A 17457-nucleotide genomic window follows, 5' to 3' on the forward strand; every position below is an offset into this window, starting at 1 on the left:
AGTAGGCCTATTTGTAAAATAATGAGTTATTGCTGCAAGCTGTAATTATGAAATGTACAAAACTGACAAATACACAAACATATTTAGTGGAAGAAAATTATACATTTAGAAAAAAATACTATAGAATTACATATAATAATATGTAAAGGGCAATCTTTTGTAATTTCTTATATAAGATGCTTTCAACTTGGTTGGCCTATATTGTTTATGGGTAAAAGGTTGTTTTTGTATTTATGTATGCAACTGTTACAAAACAGATGATGCATGTCACTGATCATGTGACACCATAAGGTTGTGTAATTTTTGTGATATAATATACATTCCCAGTACATATTCTCGCATTTAATCTTTATAAGAATTGACATCACAATTATAATATCTGTTTGATATGAAACAAAATGTTTATATTGAGATATGTTGTTTATGAAATTGTTTATGAAACATTGTGCAGTTTCATTCAGTACGTTTAGTCATTCATCTAGGCTACCACAGTGCAAAGAGAAAAGACCAGACGTCTCTCTTGTGTAATATGTAATTACCTATGTGGGCCAGCCTATATGTTGCATGACTACCAGCATTCCAGTGGTATTAACACTGAAGATTAACATAAACCAGAAATGTCACTTGTTAACCAATAAGGATGTCTGGCATCGTGCCTGAAGAAAAGGTTACCAAATGTCACAGGAAATAATAACACAGCAATAAAAAGAGCGCTATCACTTCCTAATAATCACATAACTTGATGTTTGTTGTTACCCATCATGCAACGGGAGCTTTTTTCATTCATTTTCATATTTACAAAGACTTTTAAACATACATTAACTAGAAATAAGAATAAGACATGCGTTTTTCTTATGACACACTGACACAGAGGACTTTGCCTTTAAAATCAACACATTCCCTCATCTTTCTCGGTAGTCCCAACTTAAAGTGTTATAAAACTCCGGGGTTTATGTTTTGTAATGGATCTCAGCGGCCAATAGACGCGCTCGCTGACGATCACGTGATGGTATTTTTTATATAACACATGGGCTAAACGACCGTGCTGGACTGAGAGACACTACGTTCGCAAATACTGTGAATTTTAAAATATGCTGTGATATTTTTATTTATTACTTTTCTCAAATCAGTGGCTTTTCACTGACTGCCACTCGTAAGCATGTCGCTGAATAGACTAGACGAAGAATATGCGTTAGAAAAAAGGGGAAGGTTTTTCGTAGCATCGGACACACAAGGCAACAGGGAAGGAGAAGCTAATGTCGATCACCATGAGCTTATTTTACTTAAAGCTGATGCTTTAGCGTCGGAGAATCGTCTCAAGGAGGCTGTGGATATGTATACAATGGCTCTGCGGTATGACCCTGTCCGGCCGGACCAGCTGAGCGCTTTAGTAGGATGCGTTTTGCGTAACTTCAAGAAAAAAACGGAAGAATCTCCTATAAAGACTGAACGGCAACATGAAAGTGAATTTGACTGCCCCGGTTGTCTTAGTTTTATATGTGAGCCCGTGACGCTGACATGTGGACACTCGTATTGTAGAAGATGTTTACAACAGAACGCTCTGTCCAAATGTAAACTTTGCAATGAGGACATAAGGACGAGGCCTGGAGAACCTCGACTTAATGTAATCGTAAGTGGACTTCTAGAGAAGTGGTTCCCCGAAGACGCCCGAAGGACGAAAAGCATAGGGGAAGCGGAAAGTTTACTGAAGAGTAAACGGTACGAAGAGGCTATTACACTAACGAGTAAATTAATAGAGTCTGGTAAGTGCACTTCCTTTCCTATTATCAAAACACAAATGACAACCGGTTAACTAGAGGCTTCATATTTCCTTAACATGACAATAATGGCATGCTTTAGGTCAATAAGTTATAACACAGCCCTATTATTTATTCAAAGTGATTGAATTTTCACCAACTAACATTTAGTTTGAAGGATAAAACTTGTTTTTTTTATTCGCCCCGCCCACTAGATCACGTAACCGGTGAGCGACTGTATTATAAAACGCGTGAGGGGCGCATGCGCACTCAGTGCGCGTTGTATAAGTCAGGTCGTGACACAGAAAAAGTGTTTTGTAATCTCTGGAAATGTGAGCGTTATAGAAACAATCCGTCTGTGGTGACAACAATGTTCTGGTGTTTATTTTATATAGGTGTAAGTTTGTGCCTACTTTATACAGTAGTTTTTAGGCATTTATAACACTACTGTATTTCAGGGGCAAATAACTAAATGTTTAAATGATAATAAAAGACATCCAGAAACAGCAGCTGGTGATGTCCTGCCAAGTGTCTTTAATATTTATGGACAGACCTAATGATATCTTCTAATTAATCATTATTATAAATATAAATCTTATTATATTAGTATAATTGGTTAATTAAAAATTAATATATTTTAATCTAATAATATATTTAAATATAATTATATTTTATATTATAAATATAGTTTAAACAATTAATTAATTAAATATATATATATATATATATATATATATATATATATATATATATATATATATATATATATATATATATATATATATATATATATATATATATATATAATCAGAAAAAATAAAGCTTAAATACGCATGTCTATTATTAGTACTGCTGAATGGAGGCAAGATACATAAAAAACCAGTATTGATCTAAATTGTTGTCCATAAAATGCTGTCTGATTTGAAGGCTCATCACACCAATAAAACTTGAATCTGGTCTTTAACATTTATTGGCTTTGGGTTAGGAAGGTGTTTTCACCAAAACTTTCTGGTTGATCTATGATAGGGACGCAAAGCTGGAAAAATCTGTTCTAACTTTTGACTACTTTTCCCAAATAAGAAGGAAGAAATTCAATCTTAAAAAGAAAGACACACTTTTTTACTCATATCATCAAATCTTTATTAATAATTATATTAATAATTAGTAAATTAAACATGTATATATATTAATCGAATACTATTTAAATATAATTATATTTTTTATTATAAATATAATTGATACATAAATAAATAAATATTGATATCTTTGATTATAAAGTATCAGTATATGTAGGTGAAGTGCTTGGATATATTAATATCAAGTCAAATCTTTATTTTAAAAAATTAGGTAAAAAACAAAATGAAATCAGAAAAAATTAAGATTAAATACGCATGTCTATTATTAGTACTTCTAAATGGAGACAAGATTGATACAAAACCAGTTATGATCTAAATTGTTGTCCAAAAAATGCTGTCTACATTAAAGGCTCATCACACCAATGTACTGTTTTAATAAGTCAACATAACACTTGAATCTGGTCTTAACATTCATTGGCTTTGGGTTAGGAAAGTGTTTTACCCAAAGATTTTCTGGTTGATCTAGGATAGGGACGCAAAGCTGGAAAAATCCGTTTTAACTTTTGACTACTTTTCCCAAATAAGAAGGAAGAAATTCAATCCTAAAAAGAAAGACACACTTTTTTACTTGTATAATCGTATCTTTATTAATAATTATATTAATAATTATAATAATTATATTAGTATAATTAGTAAATTAAAAATGTATATATTTTAATCTAATAATATATTGAAATATAATTATATTTTATATTATAAATATAATTGATACAGTAAGTTAAATAAATAAATATTGATATGTTTGATTATAAAGTATCAGTATATGTAGGTGAAGTGCTTTTATATATTTATATAAAGTCAAATCTTTATTTTTAAAAATAAGGTAAAAAAATTTAATCCGAAATTAAAAAAAGATTAAATACTCATGTCTAATACTGCTGAATGGAGACAAGATGGATAAACCAGTAATGACCTAAATTGTTGTCCAAATAATACTGTCTACATTAAAGGATCATCACACCAATGTACCATTTTAATAAGTCAACATAAAACTTGAATCCGGTCTTTAACATTCATTGGCTTTGGTTTAGGAAAGTGTTTCACCAAAATTGGCAATAAGACTTTTTGCTTGAATCTAGGACATGCAAAGCTGGAAAAATCCGTTTTAACTTTTTACTACTTTTTCCACTGTAGAATTTCAGTCCTAAAAAGAAATAAACACATTTTTTTTTACTCATCTCATATCTTTATTAAGTGATTGACAGGATATGTTGAAATGATGCAAAGGCAATATTTGGATAAGTTACATAATTCCACAACCTTATTTTCAGTCTACTAAGAAATTAATGTACTCCATGTTCTTTCTCAGTAAACCTATAACACTGTGTTCTGGACAAGTATGTTAATAAAAGTCTGAAGCGTTCATTGAGACAAGCAACATAATTAGATTGTTTTGACCTTAATTACCCTTGTGTATTCACAGAGTGCTCGAGAATAAAATTCTCTTTGTTTTTTAGACGCTAGTAATGTGTGGGTTTGGGAGTGTCAAGCCGAGGCCCACAGAGAACTGAAGCATTTCCCTCAGGCTTTGCAAGACTGGGAGTCTTGCCTGAGGATTATCCCATCTCCAGAGGTACGTCTGTGAATTTCCCGAGATTGCTAATTCACAGTGCATCAGCATGCATTTACAAATATCTTTAATGTATGTTTTTGCGAAGTATCACTTTGCAGGCATACATCAGAGAAATTATGCTTTTGGTTGCTGCTTGATTTTGTTTTTTGTTTTTTTTTTTGCCCAAAAATGAGTGACATTGAAAGGTCATTTTGGTGTTTGGTCCTGGTATTGCTGTTAATGTATTTTAATTTTAGTGTTACCAAAAGTTACTGCATGCTTGGATGCCGAACCCTCTATGTGCATCTTATATGTTTTCTTGTAGATTCTTGAGGAAACCGCCCCATTGACACTGTTTTTCTGGTTTCTCTCTTGCAGAGATATTTCCGAAAAGCCAAGATTTTACAAGAGATGGGTTGTGTGGATGAATCGTTGCAAGTCTTCCTTCAGTGTTTAGCATTGGATGAGAACTTCCACCAAGCCAAACGAGAAGTTGAGTTGGTAAGATGAATCTTTTCTCATTTGTGAACCAGTTCATGGTTCTTGGACTCATTTAAAGGAAAACGCCACCGTTTTTCAATATTTCACTATTTTCTTACCTCAACTTAAACTAATTAATACATACCTATCTTTTTTCAATGCATGCACTTAATCTTTGTACAAGGTGGTGAATGTGTTAGCATTTAGTCTAGCCCCATTCATTCCTAAAGATCCAAACAGGGATGAATTTGAAGCCAACAAACACTTCCATATTTTCCCTATTTAAAGACTGTTACGTGAGTAGTTACACCAGTAAGTATGGTGGCACAAAATAAAACTTTTGTTTGGAGCCATAGGAATGAATGGGGCTAGGCTAATGCTAACACATTCAAGAAGCGCTGTACAAAGATTAAAAGTGCACACATTTAAAAAATAGGTATGTATTAATTCATCCAAGTTGAGGTAAAAACATATATATATGAGGTAAATGCACAATATTACGATAGCATTGTTTTAAAAGCATTGCAGTGTTTATAGGTCAGTGGAGACAAAATTGCATTCAAAAAGTTGAATGGTTTTTCTTTTGACCATAATAAATTTGTAAGGTGCGATACTACAATAGTGCATGTGATAGTATGGTGTATAAAATAAGTTAATTATTACAGTAACCTTGTGACTGCGCCTCAGCAGACATAAGATATAAAGTTTGTGTTAGAATTGCGTAATTTGTGTATTTTTGTCTGCAAATGTTTGTCAGTGCAGTTCTGAAATGTAAACACTAACTTTTGGGTTGGGAAGACTTGTACATGAATGGACATATGAAACCGTATCTTTTTTTATTTTTAAAGTGTGTGTTTACATATAGAATAAGACTATCTTAATAATCCTAGCCAAATGTCTTTTTTTTTGACAAAGAATAATTATCCTCTTCTACATCAATAAGCACACATTATATCAATGCAATTATACTAGTCAACATTTGAAGTGAGTTAAAAACGTTCATCAAAGTTGTCCTAAGACATGAACTGGTATTGGTTTTAAATTGGTTCTTAATTGGAAAGACTTTGATCCACTTCAAGTGTTGCACAGTACAGACAGTTTACATTTAAAGTTCCAATGTGAGTTTTTAGCGGCATCTGGTGGTGAGATTGCGAATTGCAACCAACCTCAATTTCAAAACGCGAAGATAAGCTACAGTAGCTGTCACAGGACAAACATGTTGTCATCTGAGACAACCTAAGGACATGTTTACTGTAGAAACATGACGGTGACTTCCATGTAAGGGGACCCGCGGTGTATGTAGATAAAAACGGCTCATTCTAAGGTAATAAAAACAATGCAGTTAACTGATGATATAGTTATGAATATTATATTTCATTTCTTTCAAGATATCCTTCTTAAAGTCCCACATTGCACCCTTAGCACACTTTGATAACACAACTACAGCCAAGCTATAAAAGAGCATGCAAAATGCAAAAATGTTTCATTCCTGTATTCTGCTTAAAGTTTAGTGCAATTGGTAGAGCATTGTAAAAGATCAGGGGTTTGATCCCATAGACCATGCATAGTGATAACATGCATAGCTTGAATGGTACTGTAACTCACATTTTGTAAATGTTTTATGCCAATATAGCAGGGCTGGGTGATAAATTGCATGCGACTATCATGCGCATCTCATCAGTAAATCTGTAAATCAGGTGATGCCGATTAACTATTAATTACGGAACCGGGTTTACTGATGAGATGTGCATAACAATTGCATGCGATAAACCATACTAAACCTGTTAAAATGGTTATGTTCTAGGGCTGCCTAATGATTAGTCGTGATTAATCGTTTTCAGAATAAAAGTTTTTGTTTACATAATATGTGGGTGTACGGATAATAATAATAATAATAATAATAATAATAATAATAATAATAATAATGTATGGCTGTCAATAGGGCTGTCAATGGTATAAAATATTAAATCTAGATTAATTGCATGATTTCATGAGTTAACTCGTGATTAATCGCAAGTTAAACTCACATTTTTATCTGTTCTAAATTTACCTAAATTTAACACTTTTCAAGTTTTTAATGCTCTAAACAACATGGATTTGGACAAATATATATGATATATGCAAATGTGTGTTTACAGCAGCCTGTTTACTTTTTCAACAGAACCATCAGCCATAGTTTTATATATAATTTTCCCTTTAGAAGACCTTGTTCTTTCTCCATTTCTGTTTGCTGCTGCATCATTTGTGACCTGTGCTGGCAAATTGAGTTGGGATGAGCAAATTTTCAACAATGAGTTATTTATATTTTAACATTCTCTATTAAAAAACTTCAATACAATGCATGATTTGTTTGGAATCTGACAAAACATGACAGAACTACACCTGTTTATGCAAAGCAAAAACATTATCAATATATGTTAAATATATGTTTTTCATTTATTGTTTAATTTTGACATTGAGACAGACCGCTTTAAGATACTGTAGGCTAATGCAAGGGTTTAATATAATGTTACGCAACAGATACTTTTCCTCAACAGTTGTGTAGATGTCGATGTATATCGGGGTCGTGCACTTGTGCGTTTGTGTGCATTCGCTTCTGACGTCAGCGTCAGGAAGATCGCTTTTGAGTCTTGTCACTCTTAATAACTCTTTTAACTAGGGCTCGGAAAAGATTAATCGCCATTAATCGCATACAAAATAAAAGTTATTTTTTGCATAATATATATGTGTGTACTGTGTGTATTTATTGCGTATATTTAACCACACACACATCAGATTTTTTTTATTTATATATCAATTTTTCTAATTTGTATATAATATAGAATATATAAAAATATAAATAAATATATAAAAATATAAATAAATATATAAATATATTTATTTATTTATTTATTTATACATTTATACATTTTAAATGTTTCTTAAATACATACATGAATGTGTGTGTATTTATAATATGTACATAATAACTACACATAGCACACACTCATTTATTATGCCAAAAATCACTTTTATTTTGTATGCGATTAATCGCGATTAATCTTTTCCCAGCCCTACTTTTAACATCAATCGGGTCCTGAACTTTATCTCTCTTAATACTTATTTTAACATCAAGCCAATCCTGCAGTCTACTTTCTATCATTTCTGCATGCTTTAAAATTGAAACCAAAATACGAGCAAATGAATGAAGATGCATCTTTGCTTTAGATTATAGATTTGGGACTGTACACCTCTCAGGAAACGTACAGATAAAGATCATTTTAGATGTTTAATGACCATTTAGAGCAATGGATTCGCTAGACGAGAGCTTAATGTTCTTATTTTTATGAAAACCTCCCACTCATCTAGACAGCGCGGGTCACTTGCTGCGTCTCAATTTATCCAGCTGTGGGCTAGACCAAGGGTCAAACAGAAATTGCGTGTTGCGTTAATCGCGCGTTAACAAAATTAGTGGCGTTAAAATAAATTTGCGCTAACACGTTATTAAGGCGTATATAATTTTGACAGCCCTAATTAATTTTATTTATTTATTTATTTTGTGTGTCTGTGTGTCTGTGTGTCTGTGTGTGTGTCTGTGTGTCTGTGTGTCTGTGTGTGTGTGTGTGTGTGTGTGTGTGTGTGTGTGTGTGTGTGTGTAAATACATAATTATTATACACCGTACACCCACATATATAATGTAAACAAAAACTTTTATTCTGCAAATGATTAGTCACGGCTAATCATTAGGCAGCCCTATTATGTTCATCTGTTCTTGTTTTTTTTTCAACTCTTAGATCTTGCATGACCTGTTATCTCCAGCCTGTGAGAATGTGAAGGTTGGACTTCGAGAGACCACTCAGAACACTGCCACTCATTTACGCAGTAAAACCCTGTTTGCGGAGGACCAAGAGCAACAGACCCAAATACAAGTCCAGTCTGCCACACATGCAGCATCTTCCCAGCCTCCCCTTAAAACCTTAGAGGTAAGCCAGCCACATTTTAAATAAAACTAATCATTTTTATCTATTACAGTTTAATATAATATAAACTCTTTAAAGTCTTAATTCGTATGAAATGGTATGCAACGATCTTGTCTCTTGACTATAAAAAGCTGATTCTTCTGCCAAATACCTTAAACGCCCAATTTTTCCATGTCTACAGAAACCAGGTCGATCTGAAAGTCTACAGCAGTCTGGCCTGAGCACAGCTCACTCCCTTCATGTTCCCGGGATTAGCAGGACTATAGAGGAGGGGCTTAAAAGAGTTGACTCCTCCTCTCAGTTAAGTGACCCAGATAAGGGGGCACCACTGAAGAGGAAACTGTCTGAAGAAGGAGAGGGTGTCACTTACAGCCATGGCAGTAAATACAAGAAGCACGACGGTAAGATATCCTGCCTGTCTCACTTGACAGTGCTAAGCGTACTCCGTTCACCTGCTGTAGTGTTCATTTGAAAGCCATGCAAATTTTGACAGCAGATTTATATGGCAGCCTGGCCAGTAACTGCAGTTGTCCTCCATATCTTTTCTTTTAATCCTCTCTTCTGTTCGATATTCTCCTTCAGAGACTGACAGCATCGCTACTCCTGTGGTCAAAGAGGAAACGTCCCCTCGAGTCGTGCCACCAGAGCTGCTAGACCCAAATGATTTCGAATGCTCCCTGTGCATGAGGTGAGAGATGGTGACACCCTAGCATGAAGAGTTTGCCACATAAATGATCTCTGAAAGCATATGTTGACATTTGAAATCACCTAAACAAACACGCCTCTTACTTCTGATTGGCCCAAGTGTGGTTTGGTACTCGGCCTGACTCCCTTTTCCAAAGTATTTTTTTAAAATCATTCACCCCGCCTTTAATTAGTCGTGACATCATCAGCTGCTAATAGAGAAACGGCTATTTAGAAAAGGATTGGTAGTAGAGATGCACAGATGTGTCATCCAATAATATTCTGTATTGGTCGATAAAAGCTGTTTTCACACTATCGCTATAGGACGATAGTTTAAAAACTGCGGATAGTTATGGCCGATATATCCTGCCAATCAAAAATCGCACAGGGTATTGCAATGAATTTGAGCTCTATGTATTAAAGAAACATCACTAGTTTAATATTCAATATTAATGGTCATCATATACCAGTACCTGATGGTTCATTTGTCTCCATTGTCTTTTTTTATCTTTTCAAGGCTTTTCTATCATCCCGTCACGACTCCCTGTGGTCACACGTTTTGTAGGACGTGTCTGGAACGCTGTCTGGACCACAACTTTCAGTGTCCTCTCTGTAAAGAGAGCCTTCAGGAGGTAAGTTGTCCCCCAAAAATGTCATATGACATTTGTATAGCTTGTTATGATTTAGCCAATTGCATGGTATGTTTTGATAAACATGTAAAGGTCAAGTGTTACTTTTAAATGGTATGTAAAGTATAGGTGTCAAAAGATTAATCGCAATGAATCGCATACAAAAACAATGTTTTGTTTTTGCAATAATCTATGTGTGCGTGTGTAATTATTTTATATATATATATATAGAGAGAGCTTATATTATATATCAGGGCTAGTCAACTGGTGGTCATCTTTGTCTGATTTAGAGCTTGCAACGATTAGTCGATTAATAAAAAACAATCGCGATTAATCGATTATGAAAATAATCGTTAGTTGCAGCCATAGTCTGATTTAAAATGAGCATGGTTACTTTTACCTTTCCACTATACGTGACAAATGATGGCCGAAAAACATATTTATATATTTAAATAATAGGTCAAAGTTACAAATATATATAAAATGTAAAAATAGGGGTAAACGTGTAATATTTTAGTGCTGGGCAAAGATTAATCGCGATTAATCGCATACAAAATAAAAGTGATTTTTGGCATAATATATGAGTGGGTGCTGTGTCTAATTATTATGTATATTTTACCACACACACATTTATATATTAATTTCAGAATTGTTTTATTTATATATCAGTTTTTTAAATTTATATTTAATATAGAATTTATAAAAATATAAATTAATATATATAAACATGTAAATGTTTCTTAAATACATAAAGGAATGTGTGTGTATTTATTTATTTATTTATTTATTTTTATATATATATATATATATATATATATATATATATATATATATATATATATATATATATATATATATATATATATATATATATATATATATATATATATATATTAATAATTACACACAGCACACACTCATATATTATGCCAACACTAACTTTTATTTTGCGATTAATCTTTTCCCAGCACTAAAATAATATTACTATATAATATTAATAATAATTGTAAAATCTGGCCCTCGAAGAAGAGTAGTAATTCTTTTTCTAATTTCTTATAAATAAAATTTTTCTTAAATTTATAGATGAATGTTTGTATTTTTATACATAATAATTACACACAATACACACACAAATAAATTATGCAAACACAAACGTTTATTTTTTTTATGCAATTACTCGCAATTAATCTTTTGACAGCCCTAATATAAAGTATTACAGTAGTACAAACTATTAACCCATTTTAAATATTTATTTTACCATTTATTTATATTATTTGTGTGTTTCGTAATATTTAGTTTCTTTATTTCACAGTATCTTGCTTGTAGAAAGTACACGGTCACACAAGTACTGGATAACATCATCCAACGGCATTTATCCGGGGAACATTCAGAGAGACTGAAATTACACACTGAAGAAACAAAAGAGCTCTCAGAGTAAGTACATGCACACAAACTAGGGCTGGGCGGTGTGACGGTACCTGACATCAGAAATATGAAAAACAGTAGATTTGGCTAAACTGGTTATAACCCAGAATGCAAAGTATGTCAAAGATGTCATACTACGTGACTTTCTTCAAGTTTACAGACAGTAGGGTTGTGCGCAATTGGCGGGCAACATAACACAACACAATTTTGAGCCTTAATAGAGTTCAACCAATGTGAGGTCACAGGTCTTTGTACACAGACTGTTTTACAAAAGCTTAAAAGGGATAGGGAACCCCAAAAATTTTACTTACCCCATGATTTACTCACCCTCAAGCCATCCTTGATGTATATGAATATCTTTTTCAGATTAACACAATCAGTTATATTAAAAAATGCCCTGGTTGGTCCAAGCTTTATAATGGTAGTAAATGGTGCTTCTGATTTGAAGCCCAAAAAGTAATCACAAGGCTGCAGGGGTCAATAAAGGCCTTCTGAGGGCAATTTTGTAAGAAAAAAAATACCAAAATTATTTCAAAATTAATATAACTAGTATATATGTAAAACTTTTTGGGATGGATTTAAGCACAAATAGGCCTACCACATTACCATAAAATTACTTATACTGTGATTTTGGTCATACCGCCCACAACCACAACACATGTTTTTCACGAAAAAGTCATACACACGCTTTGCATAACTTACATCCCCATATCTAATTTGTAAATACCAATGAATTAAATCTGAATTCATCACTTTTGTTTTCTGTCTTTTCTCTTTAGTTTAACCAAGAATGTGCCCGTGTTTGTTTGTACCATGGCCTATCCTACCGTGCCTTGTCCACTACACGTGTTTGAACCGCGATACCGTCTCATGATCCGACGCTGTATGGAAACGGGGACACGCCAGTTCGGCATGTGCATCAGTGATACAGAGAAAGGGTGAGTGTGTTTATATACATGCATTTTTTCTTAGGATTGACGATTATGTATGCAAAATTCATGATTCATTTAAAGGGACACTCCACCCCCTTAGTAACTTTCAATAGCAGGGGACTATTTTGGGCACTACGTAATATCATTGAATCTCCTGCAAGCCACATCACATAAGAGTGCTCTTGCTTTAATTATTAGTATCGCGCATTATAAACTGTCATGTAGCTTAACTGTTAAATCTTCTTGCAAAGATCATTGGATCGATTCCCAAGGAATGCATGTGTTCATTATATGTAAAGCTTGAATACATTGATGATATTTTGCTAATGCATTTGTAGGTTTGTGGACTACGGCTGCATGTTACAGATCCGCAGTATGCATTTCCTCCCAGATGGACGATCGGTAGTGGACACGATCGGAGGGAAGAGGTTTCGTGTGCTCTCCCGGGGAATTAAAGACGGATACTCTATAGCCAACATTGAGTATCTGGAGGATACAAAGGTATGGACCACTGATGCTAAGCTAAATTATATAAGAATTTATATAATAAAAAAAAACTGTATGAAAATCATCAGGGAAGAAAGTGTCTTGGGTGTTTAACGTGTGGTTAATGAACAATTAAAGATGCAGTGATAAATTTTGTCTTTTGCAGGTAAATGATGTGGAAGAATTGGGAAAGCTACAAGTGTTGCATGATCAAGTTTACGAAAAGGCTCGCAAGTGGTTCCAAAAGCTGGAGAACCGTTTCCGGAACCAGATCCTGCAGCATTTCGGCCCAATGCCCGAGAGAGAGGGTGATATTCAGGTATTTCCTGCTCTGTTAATATACCCCAGTGGAAAAGTCCTGCCCCCCTTTTCCTGATAAAACAGGGCTATGCGTGAAAATGTAGGTCAGAGTGCATTAAAGGTTACGCTTGCATAAGACAACAAGCAAGGTTACATCATAAGTGTGTCAAGTGCGGATGCAAATTTGGTGGGCAGCAGACAGACGTCCACACACACACACACACACACACACACACACACACACACACACACACACACACACACACACACACACACACACACACACACACACACACACACACACACACACACACACACACACACACACACAGTCTGGTAAAGGCATTAGCGTGACGTTCAGAGGAAGTTATGCTTGTGTAAGCATCATTGAGGGATGCCTGTGCTTATAAGAACACTTAACGTGTATGTGTTTCTCAGTTTTGTGATAATTGTAAGCATTTGGTTTAAATATTTTTTTTATTTTTTAGAAAATGAACTAATAACAGGGTCATATCATGAAGAATTGAGGAGTTCAGATGCAAAACCCTCTAAGTCCATCAGATATGTTTTATTGTAAATTAGTGTTTTTAACAGTGTTTAGTTTCAGTAGTTTCACTTCAAAGGTTATTAGTCAGTAATTGAAATGCCTTATTTTCATATGGCACTTCAGTCATTTCTAGGGCTGGGTATGGCTTCCGATGTTCCAGATCGATTCGATTTCGATCCTCAATCTGATTTTGAATTCCGATTCGATTTTTATACTTGATTCTCGATTCAACTCAATGATTATGTAGAATATTATGTTATATTACAATATCGTGTTAGAATATTTTAACATCGCGCAAGGCAAAAAAAGGGTGACATCTAGTGGAGAAGACTACTATTTAGATTAACGTTGATCTTTTGTTCAATGTTTGTGGAAATAAAATGGGAAAAATTTGATTTGTGGCCTGTGAGAATCGATTTTGAATCGACCACGGGAAAAAAATATTTTTTTTGCCCAGCCCTGGTCATTTCATTGTCATCATGGTTTTGTTAAAATGAGATGGAAATGTTCAAAAAGATACACACACTGAAAACCTTTTTTTGTTTTGTTTTGTTTTATTTTTGAAAATCACAATTAAATAGTTCATGTCCCTGAAATTATTTCTGTGGTAAAAATAAATAAATCTGTCTAATAAGAATGAATACAATACATTATTCCTTAAATGCCGCCTTGTGCAAAAAAACTATGTTGCATGTGCGCGCCTGCGAAAAACTGATTCTGGCAGGACAGGATTTACAGCGAGTTTTCAAAATCACAGTAATCAAACACGGTTGTAATGATAATTTAATTTTAAATGATAATACTAACCGTCAGGACATTTTATTGTGGTTAACCGTGAAACGTAATCGTCCCATCCCTACAAAATTCCTTCACAAAAATGCAATTATTTAAGATTTTAAGCAGTTTTGTTTGTTTGTTTGAAAGCAGAGGGTCTGTTCTTTCATTTGATATATTTGTATGTTCATATATTTTTAGAAGAAAATTTTCCTGAAAGGCATTTTGAGAAACATGTGAAAATTACAAAAAATGCTGGCAGGCAAATTTTTAAAAAATGTCTGGTGGGGAATGAGTTAACAGAATTTACTTCCTGTCTTTTACTGCAAAACCCTTCAAGTGTCTGCAAGCTTTTTGGGCAAAACCATTTACTTATAAAAAAATCCTCTTTTACAATGGTAAACAGTAGCAAAATACAACATTGCAAATAATAAAAGTCAGAATGTAAAAATTAAGAAACCGAAGCACACATTAGGGGGCGCTGTGATATATGTGACTGCCACATACTTGTATTTAGTTCCAAGTACTCACAAGGGACACAAGTTTGATCATAAAACACATGTCGTTCATTTAATTCTTCTTCCGTGCACTTAGACAACTTTGATTAAAAAATGATGTGACATTTAAAGGATTTTGACAACAAAGCGGCATTTCTGAATTGCCTCAGGCTGGGATTAAGCAGATTTGAAGCTTAGGTATTTGATGAATGCTAAGAGCATTCGTTTAATATAATTAGCTCATTTTTGGCGAATGTGGCATTTAGACCTTTTGAATCTGATTTCCTCAATTGCATAACTCAAGCACTTCAATTTATCTTAAATAACAGCTTGTTAAGAGTTTGACCCTTTCTGTGAAAACCCAGCTGAAGTCATTTCTTATGATTTACATAAAATGACATAAAATAAAATTGTTGTGTATATAATATTATGTATGCACATTTTTATGAAATTAATTATTATGAAAAATAACCTTGATATTGAGTAAGATTGTATCAAAGATTAAAAATCAAACTTTGATGTTCCTAATCTCATTATTAAATTAAGACTTTTAATGTGGATTTTACAGGCAGGATCATAAATATTATGATTTTAAAGGTGATGCATTGTTGTTTTTCCAGGCCACACCTAACGGTCCCGCATACTGTTGGTGGCTGCTAGCCGTTCTTCCTGTCGACCCGCGATGCCAGCTGTCCATCCTGTCCATGACAACTGTAAAAGAACGGCTTATCAAGATCCGACACATCCTGACCTACCTGCAAATCCATCACAGAGTCTAGAGCTTCCACACATATCACCACCAGCTTGAGTACTGTCTGACAAAGTACTGATGAGATTCAAAGCAGACTGAAATCTGAATCCGAGTCGGATGTTATTCATGCCAAGGCATTTGAGAATGAACAGTAATGAATTGTTTCATACAGACTTTTGTCATCATTTTACCTCAGAGACCATGTAGTGTTTGCTTTTTCTTTTCCTCTTCTATTTAATGTGTTAGATGACGTCTCACCCTGAAGTGTTTATCATAATGGCAGTCAAACGATTTGCCAGGACTTTTGTAATTTAAAACAAACTTAAATCGACATGAACAGCTAGTTTGTGTAGAACTGTTGACGGAGTGCATCAAAACATTACAACATTGAAAATATGATCACTTGTCCTGCTTTGTGAGTGTGTGTGTTTGTGTTGAAAAAGACAGGATGCATTTGCAGGGACAAAATTTGATATGGTAATTTTTGGAGGCCGTGTTAAACGGCTTAAACCCAAAAAGCAAAAGAAACCTAGCAGCCATGCTTTGACTCAAACCATTGAACATGCATAAGAAGTTGTGTCACAACAGAAGTAGGCATGCAAGTTATTTATATTAGGACAGAGTCTAAGCTTTGGTTGTAAACATGTCGTCTCTTTTAAATCCACTACAGCCTGACGTTTTGTAGGTAGAGTTGTAATATTGATATATTTTAACTATATACAGAAAAAATCTCAAAGGGGAACTTGCAATATTTTCGATATTGATTCATTAAAACCGAAAACTCATTGGCTGCAACCAGCACGATACTGAAAAGATTGACCGTGAAAAATCTGTATGGTGCTTGACTGAATTTGCCTTATAACATCTGGATTCTGCTCCCGTTATGCTTCCGCTTGGATTTTTTGCATTCCTGTTGCCGAAGGTATAATTCTTTGGTTGAATTTTCCTCTTGGCCAAAATCCGTTGTGTGTAAAATATGTTAAATAATAGCTTTGTTGTATGTAAATCTTTTTTTTTGAAGATTTTTTACAGCTGTATGCTTGAATATTTAAGTTGTCACTTTACAAATAAAGTGCACGTTTTTCATTGTATCAGTGTTTGTTGTGTTATCATTGATTTATTATTAGCATTACTTATATCCTCCACTAGGTGACAGCACAGTTTCACTAGTTGTGCAACATCAGATGCAAAAATTCAGTATTTTTCACAAAGTACTTTTCGCTGTCCTCAAAACGGGCTGATGTCTTTGTTCTATGAAGTCTTTCCTTCAGAAATACAGAATGAGTTCTGATTGTGTAGTTTGTTGTGATTCAATAGCAGCTTAGCAGAGCTTTTTTATTTGCAATACAACAACAACCGTACAATTTTACATTTTTTTTACACAGTCAACAAGCCAGAGTTGATAATAAATAAATTAACAAAGAAAGAAAGAAAAAGCGTCTCATTTAACTAGCATGTCATATTCCATATATCAGAGCCGTTTGAGCCAACGCTGGCGACTGAGTCTGACGTATTCCTGTGGGCGGAGTTTAGTCAAAAACTCTAAT

General features: G+C 33.9%; 1 protein-coding gene across 1 annotated transcript; it reads left to right on the top strand.

Annotated features, from left to right (window-relative positions):
• Nucleotides 1-1015: 1015 nt before the first annotated feature.
• lonrf1 (LON peptidase N-terminal domain and ring finger 1) lies at nucleotides 1016-17001 on the top strand. Its single transcript, XM_065248405.1, has 12 exons — nucleotides 1016-1763; nucleotides 4351-4466; nucleotides 4824-4946; nucleotides 8700-8888; nucleotides 9067-9286; nucleotides 9468-9573; nucleotides 10087-10201; nucleotides 11511-11632; nucleotides 12403-12561; nucleotides 12894-13056; nucleotides 13208-13360; nucleotides 15780-17001. The coding sequence occupies exons 1-12, from the start codon at nucleotides 1160-1162 to the stop codon at nucleotides 15936-15938; spliced, it is 2229 nt and encodes a 742-aa protein (XP_065104477.1). The 5' UTR covers nucleotides 1016-1159; the 3' UTR covers nucleotides 15939-17001.
• The last annotated feature ends 456 nt before the right edge of the window (nucleotides 17002-17457 follow it).

The sequence above is a fragment of the Paramisgurnus dabryanus genome, chromosome 11 (genome assembly GCF_030506205.2).
Source record: "Paramisgurnus dabryanus chromosome 11, PD_genome_1.1, whole genome shotgun sequence".
Classification (NCBI taxonomy): Eukaryota; Metazoa; Chordata; class Actinopteri; order Cypriniformes; family Cobitidae; genus Paramisgurnus; species Paramisgurnus dabryanus.